The 16497-nt window shown below is 35.9% G+C and overlaps 1 protein-coding gene across 1 annotated transcript in view; it reads right to left on the bottom strand.

The window, feature by feature from the left end:
* Positions 1-16497, bottom strand: part of FCHO2 (FCH and mu domain containing endocytic adaptor 2) — a 114065-nt gene that overhangs the window by 74382 nt on the left and 23186 nt on the right. The window contains exons 3-6 of the mRNA XM_034656344.1: positions 12677-12751; positions 10608-10749; positions 10364-10516; positions 2752-2856 (exon numbers count right to left, since the gene is read on the bottom strand). Coding sequence (XP_034512235.1) covers positions 2752-2856; positions 10364-10516; positions 10608-10749; positions 12677-12751 — 475 coding nt within the window. The remainder of the gene's footprint in view (positions 1-2751; positions 2857-10363; positions 10517-10607; positions 10750-12676; positions 12752-16497) is intronic.

Raw genomic sequence — 16497 nt, 5'->3', positions numbered from 1 at the left:
TCTAGTCTTTCCCATTCATCTCTAACCACATGAACTTACAAGCCAAAACACAGAAGAGATCCTGATCTCCCCAAGAATTCCCCCATCCTCCAACCCCTGCCACCTCCAAACACATTCAATTCTCTCCTCCAACCACCACACTGCCCCTCAACCTCACCTGACCACCATAGCTCCTTCCCAACTTGATTCCTGTGTGGCCCTACTATAATTTATGCTCCACAAAATTGCCAGAATTATCTTCTAAAATGCAGATCAGGGGGCGCCTGGGTGGCTCAGTCTGTTAAGAGTCTGCCTTCGGGGGCGCCTGCGTGGCACAACGGTTGGGCTTCTGCCTTCAACTCAGGGCGTGATCCCAGCGTTATGGGATCGAGCCCCACATCAGGCTCCTCTGCTATGAGCCTGCTTCTCCTCTCCCTCTCGCTGGCTGTCTCTATCTCTGTCANTCAACTCAGGGCGTGATCCCAGCGTTATGGGATCGAGCCCCACATCAGGCTCCTCTGCTATGAGCCTGCTTCTCCTCTCCCTCTCGCTGGCTGTCTCTATCTCTGTCAAATAAATAAATAAAATCTAAAAAAAAAAAAAAAGAAAAAAAAAAAAAGAGTCTGCCTTCGGCTCAGGTCATGATCCCAGAGTCCTGGGATCGAGCTCCACGTTGGATACAATCTTTTAGTGTCTTCCAACTGCTTTTTTTCTAAAAAAATTTTTCTCACCTGTATTTGACTTATGCCTTATTCTTTTTCTTTCTTTTTAAAAAATTTGTGGTTATTTCTAACTTCTTGCGGTTCAGACATATGAAAAAATGTTCAACATCACTAGCCATCAGGGAAATACAAACCAAAATCACAATCAGATACCACCTTACACCAGTCAGAATGGCAAAAATTAACAAGACAGGAAACAACAAATGGTGATGAGGATGTGGAGAAGGAGAACCCTCTTCCAACTGCTCTTAAGAAAACCTAAACTCTTGGGGCGCCTGGGTGGCACAGCGGTTAGGCGTCTTGCCTTCAGCTCAGGGTGTGATCCCGGTGTTATGGGATCGAGCCCCACATCAGGCTCCTCTGCTATGAGCCTGCTTCTTCCTCTCCCACTCCCCCTGCTTGTGTTCCCTCTCTCGCTGGCTGTCTCTATCTCTGTCAAATAAATAAATAAATAAATCTTTAAAAAAAAAAGAAAAAGAAAACCTAAACTCTTACTAGAGCCTGGTCCTTGCCTATCTCTTTAGCCTCACTTCTTACCACTATCTCATTTCACTCAGTTTCATTAAGCTGTCTTTGCTTTCTACAACGCGACAGCTCTTTCATACCTCTGGGTCTTATACCCAGGGGTCCCCAATACCCGGAACACTCATGCCCTAGAATGTGTCTATTTACTCATTCTCAAGTCTCAGTTTTAAATCTCACTTCTACTAAAAAGCCTTTCTTAACTCCCAAATTCAAATCAAATTAGGTTGCTCCTATTATTCTATCTCACAGAATCCTTCTTTTCCCTTTAACAGGTTTAATAATTCATAACTTTATATTTAATCATGTATTTAATGTTTGCCTGCCTCCTCCATATTGTATACTCCACCTAGAGCAGGGAGATATTTATTTTATTTACGTATATACTGTATATACCCAGCAACTACCACAGTGCCTGCAACATGGCAGTAAAGACGGATACATATACACCTGCAAACAATCATGAAAGCCTTTTGATTTCTGAGATGTGAATCATTCATCACTTCAAGCAGGAAGACTCCCTAAAATCCAAAAACACAGTTTATACAGTCCCTCTTCACACTTATTGAATGCCTACCAAGTGCTGTGAACTATTTTAAAAGTGGTGAGGAAATAATAAATCAATCCCTGTTATCATAGAACTTACATTTTAGTGGAGGAAGACAGATGATAAAAAAAAAAAAATATGGGTAGAAGAACCAGTGTGCTTCACTATATTCAAATATGATGACTAAGAATAATGTTCTAGGGAGGTTCCTTCACCAGCCTCAACAGCAGAGTAAAGAAGGTGCAGAACAGCTATGGCAAACCCATGATGAATAAGAACACAACAAATAAACCTTGCTATTGTAAATCACTGAGATATGGGGGTTTCTTCATCACCTCAGCATACCCAGCCTATCCTGAAAGAGTAAATAAAATTCATGGTATATTAGATGATAACAGGTGCTAAGGAGAAAAACAAAACAAAAAAGTACAAGAGGGTAGGGGTAGGAGTTTTAGGTATGATTCATAAAGGCACCCATCTTAAACCTAGGCCTTTAATTAAAGTTCCAAGAACATCGAATGGGATATAAATTATCCCAGGTTTATGGGAGACAGACTTTTTTTATTGTCTGTCCTCCCTAACTAAAATGGAAGTTCTATGAAAGCAGGGATTTTTGATTCTTTGTTAATGGCTATATCCTCAGCAGTGAATCATTTCTTAAGCAGAAGTCAATTTTACAATTCATACATAGGGCTAACCATCAGTCCTGTCTTCATCATCTGCCAATATCCTCACTTTCCCCAATTCTCTTTAAAAGCCTCTCCTGATCTACCTAAATAATCCCTTACAATGTCATAGTTACTGCATCTTGGCCCTCAATCTCCGAAACAAGATGTGTATCTTCAAAACAGCATTAATTAAATTTACACATTGTGCATTTCAACGTTTCTAATACTAAAAAATTATATGACACAAAAATTATACTGTTTATATCAGTAAGACAAATAACCTGTTTTAGATTTAAAGCTTAAAAATACCAACCTGAGCTGTTTCTGTCATTTTCTGTTCAAAATCAGCTTTTGCTAATGCATACTTCTCCACATAAAGTTTATAGGTATCTGTAGCTTTCTTAGATTTAACAGCTGCCTGTAACAAAACAAAAACATTTTTAACTATACAATGACCTGTTTTCTTTCCTGATATAAGATCATTTGAAATAACTATTTAAATGCATTTTAAGGGATGAGGCCTACGGTGAGTCCAATGTGACATAAACTAACTTTAACACCTCTTTTTCAAGTCCTCATTAGTAATATTTTTGTTATAGTCACAGAAGAACGCAGAAATTAAATGTTGATTCTCCTTTCTAGTGGAATGTGCTTTGAAAAGTTAAATACTTTCATTTTATAACCCAGAATAATATCAAATAACCACATGAGAATGGTATGGTGCTACTAAGAACTCAATCAACAAAAAGGTGACAATACCATCAGAATGTGCGTAACGCTCTTTCCCACACCTGCAAGTCTTCCCTCTTCCCACAACATACACATAATCCATTTACTGTCTCATTTATAATTATAAAGGTTGCTCGAAAGTTGAGAAAATCATTTTCTTTGATGTTTCTCAGTTTCCATTATGCCCCAATAAACCTATAAATCTGTTTATATTTTTGCCTATTTTTTCAAGATTTCTATTATTAAAAATTTGTTATTGCATTATAGCTCCGTTTTATCAACATTACTTATCAAATTAAAACTTAATATATTAAATATTAGGCAGTGAGGAATATGAAAATAAATTATCCAGGGATCTTTTCCTCAAGGACTTCATGGAAGTAGTAGAACCTCTTTTTACCTAGAAATCAGCAAAAAGCAACAAAGCCACAGAAATGAAGATAAAGTCTATGGAAGATACACATTCAGGAAGAAAGATATGTGTAACTTGTAGGTTTGAGCAGACGTATAGTTATCCAGAAACTTGACTAATCTCAAAGGACTGATCAATTTGGACATGGGAAGCTTGGGTGAAGAATGTTGATGTAAAAAAGAGTTTAAGGAAGATCAAAAAAAGAGAAGATAAAAATATCTCCAATTTCTTGATGAGTAAGAGATAATCTGCTAAGAGTGAAGAAGAGTAGGGTAGGGCTAGGAACTTCACAAGAATGAAAAACATTTCAAGCCAGGGTTATAGAAGATACAACAGATGATACCAGATGAGTAAAAGTACTAAGAGCCACAGAGAGCTAAGTAAAGCTGGAAAACATGGAATTTGTGTAGAGCCAATCAGAAACAACATGTAATCATCTCCAGCTACATTCAGGAATCTAAAAATAAAAATTAGAAACAGAAAGTTGGGTTTACCAGAAAGGTGCAGATTGGCAAGAGATGTAGACAGTCCTACTCTCTAATAAGGTCCCTCTGTATGCTCCTTAGAATATAACTACATGTTATATTAAACATATATGTTCCATGCTTTCCTGCATTCTTACATAAATAATATAGGATGCCACTTTATCTTATAGTGTAAGGAAAACTGGTTTTGGAGCCAGAAGACTCTGTCTTGGAGTTTTATATAGTTCTCTCATTCCTAAAATGGGAAGAATACCTCCTATTTTTTAAAGTGTTACCAGTGATGAAATGTAACTTATGTAAAATGACTGGGGTAGGATCTGGCATATAGTTAAATCTACAAAATAAATGGTATCTGCTATTATTATGGGTTTTTTTTAAAGAATTTATTTATTTGAGAGAGAGAGAGCGTGCACAGGGGGAGAGGCAGAGGGAGAAGCAGGCTCCCTGCTGAGTAGGGAGCCCAATGTGGGGCTCGATCCCAGGACGCTGAGACCATGACCTGAGTCGAAGGCAGACATTTAACTGAATGAGCCACCCAGGCACCCCATTATGGTTTCTTAAAAGTAACACCATCAGGAAGATATATCACTGTATTTTGCTGTTACTGTATCTAACAGCTGTACTGAGTTCTCCATCCCTAGAGTAAGTGGTTAAAACCTGTATTAATTTTCTAGTTTGCTCCTATGGATTTTTTTTTAACTCTTTTCCCATTGTCTCAGGCCATTTGACATTATTTATACTACTGTTAGTATACTTCCTCTGACATACTGGTCTTATTTAAACACATAATAATTAGAGGAGACAGATATTTGAAATTTACTAAGTATCTTCATAGGAAGCAGAGATAAAATTTTAATGGTATAGTCATCTGGGTTTCCTTTGGCTATCTGGGTTTTTTTTTTTTTAATAGCAAGAGACTTCAGGTTCTTTTACCAACTACCTGTATTTTCATTCTGTACAAGAATGATCAGCAAGAGACTTCAGGTTCTTTTACCAACTACCTGTATTTCCTGTATTTCCATTCTGTACAAGAATGATCAGCAACTTACAGCAACTTACAGTCCATGTAGTGATTTTCAATGACAGAGCCAGAAAAATAATACAGTCCCACTAACAGCCCCTTCTTCTTTGCTTGTTCCTTATCCTAACACCTACTCTTTTTCTGCTGCCTAGTAATTTATATGTTAGCTACTGATAAAGACTTGAGTTGTGATCACCCCTAGAAATACCTGCAATTTGAAAAGAATTCATAAAAACGGAAAAGTCCCCCAAATTAGGGCTATAATGATTGTGTTATACTATTTCATTTTATTTTATTTCTGTTTAGTGGCTATACTTTTAAAAGTAATTTATTTCATGAGATCTTCCCTGTTTTCTTTTTACAGGTTCTGTACAAAACAGGACACCTCCCCTTCTAAACTTACCAGTAAAACATCTCTATAACCTCTAGTTCTGCACTGTTCAGTGTTTCTGTTCCCCCCAAAAAGAAGGAAACTCCTTGAATACAGAAGGGGAGAATATGTATTTTAGCCTGTAATAACCTTCATAACATCTAGCATAATGACAAGCACATGGTAGAAACTAAAGCACTACTGCATACAAATTATCACTTCATAATCCAACAATCAGAAAAATACTTGAATAAGCTATTTAAAAAGCCAAGAATCTAGTTTTCAGCCTATATTTAAAGTAAAAGAAACAAAAGAAACTCTTAATTTTTATTATATTAACAGGAAAAATTCAAATAATATTTTGCTATAATGATTATTTTTCCAATTAAACATATAAGCTGTGTTACAGACGATACAATGACAGTTTCCCACTCACAGGGAATTTGTAATCTAACGGGAATAAAAGATGACTGCCTGGAGGGTCACTACTCCTTTTAGAAGACCTGTATCTCTACAATGTAAACAAAGCAATTATTTTACATTATTCATTATACTTAAAAGTTATAGGACTTTAAGAGATGGAAAGAAGTTCCTGAAGCATCATTTCTTCTTCCAATACTCAGTCTCTAGAATTCAGACTAGTTTTGGTACTCAAATTTTTACTGAGTCAACAGTTTTAGAAATAATTAATTTTAAAAATTTAAACCAGCATACCTTTCTTAAGTTTCTATTTTCCTTCCAGAATACTCTCACTGTAAAACTAAGTCTACTTAGTTTTCAACTCAGCACAAACTTATTTGTCCACTATTTCCAGCCACAAGATTATTGTCTTTATCTCAAAGGTTCAGAGCAGGATCTAACTCAGAATATAAATGGATGGGAGAGCATACTTTCTGATACCAGGAAGCTGGGTAAAATTTCACTTCTCTTATTTGGAGGCATGAAGGAAGAGAGAAGATACCCTTCAAAGTTCTTACTACATTTTTTACATCAGCCCTCACTCTTCAAAAGTATAAATAATAGGCCAAAATCTCAAGGAAATTATGTACCAACTTAAAGAAGTATCTTGGAAACTAACAAAAGGAGTACTTAATCATAAAGGAGTAAAATGAAAAAAAAAACTGTTGACTCACAAAGTATTTTGAGTAATGACAGAAACAAAAAAAAATAAAAGTATCATATAAAAAGATGTAGAACCAATTTTAGAATGTAATTGTATTGGGAACATCTTTACTTTTTTAAAGCAAGAAAGAGCCCTCAGGGGAAACAACTAAACAGCAATACTCAATTAAGTCAAAACAACTTTCTAAATAGTACACATACTTAGAAACACTGTAAATTCTAGGGTAGAATTATAAAAACGTAATATCCTAGTACTAACAAATTTGAACACTTTCATAATGTCATTATTAAAAGGGGAAGTTAGAGCATTTGTTCTTAAACGAGGAAATTATGCTTGCAAAAAAACTCCCATTATGCAACTTAGTATTTATTGTCTCTATGCATGTTCCTTATACATGTTAAAGGTTGCCTTTAACAAATTACCTACTGATAATAAAATAAATCCCACATTTTATTCATTTCCTTAGCATTTTAAATAAATTTACTGACATATTATGAGAACTATTTGTGTTTGAGTGCCTATGACTGCCTGGGTGGCACAGTCAGTTAAATGTCCAACTCTTGGTTTCAGCTCAGGTCCTGATCTCAGGGTCATAAGATGGAGGCCCGCATGGGGAGTCTGCTAACTTTCTCTCTCCGTCTCCATCTACCCTTCCCTGCCTTGCACTCATTCTCTAATTTTTTTAAATCTTAAAAAAAATGAAAAAGAAAAATCACCCCTTCCTCTAAGCTCTATTTCCTTATTTAAAAGACTTAGCTTTCCATTCTTTTAGAAGTTATGCTTAATGTACCTACTTGATTACTACTAACTCTGACATACCATTAATTTATAAAGTACACCATTATCTTGTGTACCATTAAAATAGAAAAACACTATCATCTAAAACAGAAAATAATGCTTTATCACTTAAAATTCTAATTTTATACTTTTAAAAGAGCTCTTTTAGACTCACTCAGAAGTACATTTTTATTCTATTACCACTCCTATGTGATACAGAATAAAAAGGAAAGCAAAATGTACTGTGACATACTCATATGTCTTCCTCATACTCAGATTTGAACCTTCTCAATTACTTTCCAATTCAGAGATTGCTGAGGTCTGTTTTTTCCCCACATGGTATCATCCTCAATGTCATCAAGACCACTAATGATGTAGTACCTCTTAAAAATGCTCCATTATTATCTCCCAATTTTCTTCTAAACACCGGTGCTCACATTTCTTGATCTTACCAGAAGGTCTCAACAAAAGGTTTTCAGACAAACACCAGAACAATTCCTTCCTCAAACTGTCTTAAGATGCTCTGTTAACTAAAACATCTAAGTGCCCATTCACACTACCACGTAGGATAACCAAGTTCACAGGGGCAATAAAACTACACGCATAAGCCACCTTACCAACAGTGATTATATGATATCATCAGCTGCAGACGCATTCTGATTTCAAAGATGTGAGAAAACAAGAAATACCTGGTAGCTTTTAATATTCTCTTTTTCTCTAGAGTCCAGGTCTGAATTTACCTTTATGTAACCTGCTTAATACCAAGAATGTACTTTCAATCTGGGGACTCTTTTTTCATATTTATATATACATATTTTTTTTTAAGTTTTTTATGCTAATTCCAGTTAACATACAGTGCTGTATTAATCTTCAGACTACTAAATTTCCTCAGGTCTGAAAAATCCTGAGCTATTAACTCTTCAAATATTACTAGACCATCATTCTCTCCATTTTCTTCTGGAATTCACATTAGATGAATGTTGATAACCTTTATTTGTTGTTGTTTTTTAAGATTTTATTTATTTGAGAGAGTGCGTGAGTGCCTATGAGGGGGGGAGGGGCAAGAGGGAGGGAGAAGCAGACTCCCTCCTGAGCAAAGAGCCTGAAGCAGGGCTTGATCCTAGGACCCTGGGACCATGACCTGAGCCGAAGACAGAGGTTTAACCGACTGAGCCACCCAGGTGCCCCAGTAACCTTTATTTCCTTGTACTATGTTCTGGGTGAGTTCCCTCAGTACCATCTTATAAATTCAGTCTTTGACTACATCAAGTCTAAAGTTTGTCTTTGGGGCGGGGGAGAGCACAGAGGGAGAAGTAGACTCCCCATAGAGCAGGGAGCCCGATGCAGGACTCGATCCCAGGGTGATCATGACCCCAGCCGAAGGCAGATGCTTAACTGACTGAGCTACCCCAGTGTCCCAAGTTTGTATTTTCTATTACTTTTTTTTATCAATAACCATATTTTTCATTTCCAAGTTTCTTAATGAGCTGTTTTCCTATCTAGTAGATCTTATTCCATTATACCTCTTTTAATTTCTTAATCCTCTTTACTAGTTTATATTCATTTATCTCTTTGAACATATTGGACACAAACTTTTTTGTTAATCTGTTTTATAAATTTAAATTTTATCAGGAGTGAATTCTTTTTCCAGTTGTCAAATATATATTTTATGTTCTATCCTTTGTGTTCACCCCTCTCCACCTAGCAGTTTTCACGGCATCTCCTGTCAGCCCTCAAAGTCCCTGATTTAGTATCAGTCTTATAAAGGTAGTTTCTAATTACTTCCCTGGAAGAATATTGGGGATATGGCCAAAACAGTCATGAAATGGTTACTTAGCTTGATTTGTGTCAAAACTGTGTCCATAAGCCCCCATCTTCCAATAAAGCTTTAGCCCTAGACAGCAGCCCAAGAGTCTTCTTTTTTTCGTACCTATATTTCTTCACGTAGTAGTGAGTGGGACTCCTTGTGCTTTATCTCAGGTGGGAAACACTTAGTCCCTTTTACCACACAAGAGCTTAAATTCCACAACCTAACTTAGGACTTTGAGTCCAACAAAACCTGCAAAATCAATCTCTACACACCACTTTGAGTTTCCGTTCTGCTTCTGGTTCGTAGAGAGTATATTCTACTTTTATGGACCCTACGATTTTTTTTCTGTTTTCCCTTCTTGTATTTTATTCACAAATGTTATGTCGAAATGGTGTTTTAAAATAATAAACTTATTGTGCTTATCTTTTCCTCCCTCCCAATTTTTATTTATTGCACAAACACTAAAGGAAATCAGTTACGCCAAAATCCATCAACTGTTTTGATTTTTCCATATTATCTTCTAGTTTCTGCCCATGTATGTACACTTCTATAATTATTATAATTGCTCTAATACAGTTAACAATCTGGTTTTCTTTTTTTTTTTTTTACTGGCTATTTCACATACTTTAGAAAGCTTTCAAAATTATCACTCCCTATGGCTTGTTCCTAAATGAGATATAACACATCAAACAAGTGAATGGTTAGTTTAAGCTGTTTTGAAAGGGGGAAAAAAATCTACTTTCAATTAAAACGTGAGTGGGGGAAAGGATTGTGGTTTACCGCAACACTACATAAATGTCTTCAAAGTCAGCAATAAATCACCCACAACACATATTTTAAAGCTTATCTTCAAGTTATCTATGCCTTTCTAAATATACCAATCTTGACTAAAAAAAAATTTTACCTCACGTCAAACCTTACACCAAGCACTATCCTATCAAGTATCCTATTACAAAAATAACCTGCAAATGTCAACGGCATAAAGAAATTACTTCTTTTTATATATTTGCTAATCTATTTACCATACACAACATATTCTGCAAACCTAGTTCTGTTTCACTTAGGTAAATCACGAACACTCAGAGGCACAGTGTCTTCGTCTTTAATATGAGATCATTCTTGAGTGTCTGCGGATTAAATGCAGTCTTTGTTTGAAAGTGCTTTGAAACCACAGAGATATTATTTTTATCACAATTACCTTTTCTATTTCTCTTTGTGTAGCTCCTTCCTTTTTCAAACGTTCCTGTTCCACACACTTGGCATTGTAATTTTCCTTGGATTTCTGGAGGGCCTGAGTTATGCTCTGAATGGTTTGAACAGCTTCCAGAGTTCCTGCAACTTCTTCTTTAGTCTGTATGGTATGAAATGATTCATCAAAATGACTGAACTGTAAAGCACTCGGTACCTGATCAATCAACCCTTTAGCAGGAAAAGACTGATACCTTTTTATGAGATTTTACTTGTTCTTCTCCATACTTCTGAACTTCCTTTATTAATTCTTGTAATTTTCTAACAAGATCCAAGTGACAGTTTGCTAATTTCTCTGTAGATGTTTTGAACACATCCCACACTGGTGCAAATGTTCTAAGGGAAAGAAAATATAGGAATTTTTTAGTAAAAGGAAAGTTTAAGGCTCCAAAACAGAACCAACGGAAACAGTAATGTTATATTCAGCAATTTTAATTAGACAAAATAGGAAATTAAAATAAATCACAAATGAAATGACTGACAGTGATTTTTTTAATCCTTGGTTAATTAAAATCTCTTTGGACCTTAACTACACAGAAATCAGTTAAATATTTATCACAGGTCTGGCCATGGCCCTCTCTTAAGTATATCATACTATTTTCTGAGTTGATTTCGGTTTTTTTTACTTGTATCAGAAGCCTTTCTAATCACTATCTATTGTTAAAAATTAACTTTTTAGGGGCGCCTGGGTGGCTCAGTCGTTAAGCGTCTGCCTTCGGCTCAGGGCGTGATCCCAGAGTCCTGGGATAGAGCCCTGCATTGGGCTCCCTGCTCTGCTAGTAGCCTGCTTCTTCCTCTCCCACTCCCCCTGCTTGTGTTCCCTCTCTCGCTAGCTCTCTGTCAAATAAATAAAATCTTTAAAAGAAAAAATTAACTTTTTACCAAATTTCAATTTTTGACTACTTAGTGCTCTTTTAAAATGCTTCATCAAAAAATAAAAGTACCTCTGAATTCAAACACGCAGAAGTCAAATGCACACATGATTTTATAAGAGTCTTCATCATTAATAATCATTTGAGAATTATTTTAAAACTGTTACTGTGTAATTTAACACTAAGACAGTCCCCTTTCCACTACATGGTACATGATGCATGACAAAATTTCCTATCACTTTTTCACAATACTGAGAATTTAGTGTTTTCCACAGGTTAAAGTGTATCCAAGAATTACCACATTATTATATCCTGGATAGTACTTAGGACGTCAATAGTTAGCTTAAACCAATCTGGTCAATAAGGAATCATTAAGGATAATTTTATCCTATGTTTTCCTTGGGTACTACCTAAGATGTTTTCAACATCACCTGTTTTGCTCCATGACCAGACTTCTACTAGAAACAAATAGTAGCACAAGGCAAAAAGACAGAGAAAGAAATTACTTACCCTAATATGTGCGCTGTCCCAATTACTACATTTCCTATTCAGTAGGAACGCTAACTTGCAGCGATCATTTTAAGCAATAGTAAAGAAGTTCAAAGAGCAAAAGCAAAGTTAAGATAACTTAGACTAGGGTTGTTCTGATTAGATCTCACCTCACACTTTAAAATCTAAATCAGCATCAAAAGGAGTTAAATGAAAAATTTTGAGAGTAAAAATAGATAACTGAAAAGTATCCACTCACTACAGCACCAAAATACATGTACATCACGTCATGTAAACCTGACAGATGACAGTGTGGATTTCACAAAGCAGGATGATGGGAGTGTCCCTTTACCAAAGGATTCTTTACATTGTAAAGGCGTTCAACATAAGACTTCTTTAAGTACAGGTTTCTTTAAGGAATGTCAAATATCATTACATTTTTAAAAGTCTGATATACAGAACTTTTTTCGGGTCAAGTAATACACATTAATATATAATAAGCAGTAAGAAAGAAAACTGACCAGTCTGAAGTTATGTTTAAATGCAAAAAAATACAGAAAGAGGAAATATGCAAACATTAATATTTAAAATCTTTATAATCTTAAGCAATGACACTAACACATAAAATATCATCTATTATTTATGAGAACCAGGCATTCCAAAAACAGAAATGTCAACATCTTTATTATCAGGAAACCCAGGTAAAGTCAATCCATGTTTTCTCTAACTCCCACCTGAAAACGAAAAACTGGGTAGAATTTCCTATAATATATCCACAACCAAGTAAGTACATTATATGTTGTTATATTTACGAACCATTATGTCTTTGACAAGAACTTAGTATCTCAAGAACTGTGCCTAAATCAAAATTGAAAAAGAGTTTTTCAAAGAAATTAACTCACCCAAGTTGTGAATAATTGCTTGCAGATTTTGCTAGTTTCGTCATTGACCTGGAGTATGCTTCTTCTATTGTAGCTCTGTTAAATCAAATTTGCATATGATATGAGCTTTCAAACACACAGAAAAATTATCAAAATATAACTGAAACTGTTGAAACAAAAAACCCAATATATATTAAAAATAAAGGGTACTGGGGTGCCTGCTTGGCTCAGTCAGTAGATCATTTGACTCTTCATCTCGGGGTCATGAGTTCAAGCCCCAGGGTGGGTACAGAGCTTACTTAAAAAAAAAAAAAAATTACATATGTGGTCATGATACTTAGGTATCTTAGTCCCCTCAAACTCAGAATATCCAAACCAAACTTATTTCAAACTGTTCCCCAACCCCATGCCCACAAAAACTAGCTCTCTAACAAAAAGGAACTATTAGCAGTAACTGCCTTTCACTGATGGAACTGTGACTTTTTTTGCTCCTTTAAACTTCTCTGTGTCTTTTTAATATACTGTATCACAAGGGTGGTACTCTGATCATCTAAAAAAAAGTTAATACAGAAAAAAACATTAATATCTCAATGGATAAGTTTAACAGCAATAAAAAAGTGGTTTACCTCCAGCAGTAAACTGATACAAAAACCTCCTGATGAGGAAAACCAGAAAAGTATGGAGAAAGGGGGCTAACTAAAAGGCGTCAGAGAGCTCAGGAGGCAAGTAAGAATGAGTAAGCCAAGATCTAAGAGAAGGATATCCAGAGAAGTCAGTCAAATACGTTGGTCAGCTTTTCCCTGGTGGGGGCGGGGGGGGCATCTAGAAGCAGGAGCTGAGACTAAGAAGAGGAGCACAGTTTTTCACAGACTCACAGGGTAAGGGAGGCAAAACTAGATTCAGGCTTACCAAAGATGGGAAGCATGGGAAATCCCATACTTTTAAGTTGAGACTCAATGAGTAAGGACAAGCCTAAGTAGGCAAGCTCTCAAAGGAACTACCAACTGTACTTTTTCAAACCCTAATACTGGATCCTGTATGGATGTCTTACACACATTCATAAAACCATGAGGCACATAAGCAAATAAGACAAATGAACCAAAACCAGGAAGAACAAATTAGCAATGTTCCAAATGCTGAGATTATAAAGCTTAGATTTTATGAGTTTATATATTATCTTCATGGAGATAGTACCTTAAATCAAGAATTTCAGGGGCACCTGCCTAGCTAAATCACTAGAGCACACGACTCTTGATCTCAGGGTCCTGAGTTCAAGCCCTATGTTGGGTGCAGAGTGCATTTCAATCAATCAATCAATCAAGAATTTCAGTAGAGAAATGGAAATCATTTTTAAAAAGTGAAGGAAATCACAGCAAATTTGTAAAAAAGACACAAATTCTATACATGAAAAATACAATATCAAAACTTAATATCTCAACCCATGAGGTTAAATAGCAGATTCAATACACTACAGTGAGACTCATTAAACCAGAAGAGAAGTGAGGAGACTCTATCCTGGTATAAAGCTCAGAGAGACAAAAGAATGGAAAACAGACAAGAGAAATGGAAAACAGAGAAAGGACAAAGTAAAAAAATCTAATGTGTAAAGGGAAAAAAACAGGTCAGAAGAATTATTTCCAGAGATAATGAGATAATTTTCCAAAACCGACAAAAGATATCAACCACAGATCCAAGTAGCCCAACAAACCCTAAGAGTATAATTAAAAAGCAATCTATATTTCGTCACATAGTAAAACTATGTCTATACCTAGGTGACATATGTTTACACCTAGGTGAAAACTGCTGAAAATGAAAGACTAAAAGAAAATCTTAAAAGCAGCTAAACCCTTCCCACCACGAAATGGTACCTTTAAAGAAGCAATAATTACTGACACCTAACATCTCAAAAGTAGATACTGGAATGATCTAGAATTAAAAAAAAAAAAATCCAGTGGGTACCTGGGTGTCTCAGTCGGTTAAGCATCTGCCTTGGGCCCAGGTCATGATCCCAGGGTCCTGGGATTGAGTCCCACATTGGGCTCCCTGCTAAGCAAGGGAGTCTGCTTCTCCCTCTCCCTCTGCCCCTCCCTCCAGCTTATGCGCGCATGCACACGCACTCTCCTTCAAATAAATAAAATTCTAAAATAACTAAATAGATAAATAAATAAAAATCCAGTGAAATGCAAAACCATGCAACTCCTAGAAAATAATAACAGAAAACCCAGAAGACCCTGGATATTGTGATGTCTTTTCAGATAAACAGCAAAGATAAGATCTATGACAGAAATCAATGATAAGCTGGACTTCATTAAAATTCAAAATTTTTGCTCTGTGAAACACAATGTCAAAAAATGAGAAGTCACCGACTGGGAGAAACTATTTGCAAAAGACACATCTGAAAAAAGACTGTATATCCCTATATACAAAGAACCTTTGGAACTCAACAATAAGACAACAAGATTAAAAAATGGGCCAACACCTTAACAGACATCTCACTAAAAAAGATATAAAGGTGGCAAATAAGCATATGAAAAGATGCTACACATCATATGTCGTGTCAAGGAAATGTAAATTAAAACAAGATACAACTACGTACCTAATAGAAGGACCAAAGTCTGAACCACTGAGAAAACCAAATACTATCAAGGATGTGAAGCAAAGGAATTCTCATTCATTGCTGGCAGAAATGTAAAATGATACAGTCACTTTGGCAGACAGTGTGGCAGTTAACTTACAAAACTAAACATACTCTTACCACATAATCCAGCAATGGAGTTCCTTGTTATCTACCCAAAGGAGACAGAAACATGTCCACACAAGAAACCGCACACAGATGTTTATAGCACCTTTATTCATTACTGCCAAAACTCGGAAGCAACTAAGGTATCTTTCAATAGGTAAATGGATAAAATATGGTACATCCAGACAATGGAATATTATTCCGCACTAAAAAGAAATGAGCCACCAAGGCATGAAAAGACACTAAGGTACCTTAAATGCAATATTACTAAGTGAAAGAAGCCAATGTGAAAAGTCTATTACATACTGTATGATTTCAACTATATGACATTTGGAAAAGGCAAAACTATGAAAACAGTGAAAAAGGGCACAAAGAATTCCTAACACAGTGAAAATAATACTGTAATGATGGATACATACCATTATCATTTGTCCTGTATAATGTACAACACCAAGGGTGAACCTCAAGTCAAAACAATGGACTTTGGGTGATTATAATGTGTCAATATAGGTTCATCCTCGGTAAAAACAAAACAAACAAACAAAAAAAACCATATTCCAGGGTTTGGGGGATATAGACAAAATAGGTAAAGGGGATTAAGAGATACAAACTTCCAGTTATAAAATAAATAAGTTATGGGTATAAAAAGTACAGCATTGTGAACAGGGTCAACAATATTGGAATAATTGTATGGTGACAGAATGTAACCACACTTACAGCGGTGAGCTTTTCCTAATGTACAGAATAGTCAATTCACTACACTGTATGCCTGAAACTAATATAAATCTGTATGTAGGCTGTACTTCAATTAAAATGTTTTTAAATAAAAATTTTAAAAATTAAGAAATTAAAAGAAATGTTTTGGGGCTCCTGGGTGGTGCAGCCGTTAAGCATCTGCCTTCAGCTCAGGCCGCGATCCCAGCGTTATGGGATCGAGCCCCACATCGGGCTCTCCTTCCTCTCCCACTCCCCCTGCTTGTGTTCCCTCTCTTGCTGGCTGTCTCTGTCAAATAAATAAAATCTTTAAAAAAAAAAAAGAAAGAAATGTTTTAAATATACCATTCTGGTGGGGGATGTTGATAATGGGGGAGTCTATGCATGT

The sequence above is a fragment of the Ailuropoda melanoleuca genome, chromosome 3 (assembly GCF_002007445.2).
Source record: "Ailuropoda melanoleuca isolate Jingjing chromosome 3, ASM200744v2, whole genome shotgun sequence".
Classification (NCBI taxonomy): Eukaryota; Metazoa; Chordata; class Mammalia; order Carnivora; family Ursidae; genus Ailuropoda; species Ailuropoda melanoleuca.
The sequence above is the reverse complement of the archived record's forward strand: the minus strand, read 5'-3'. Positions and strand labels throughout refer to the sequence as shown.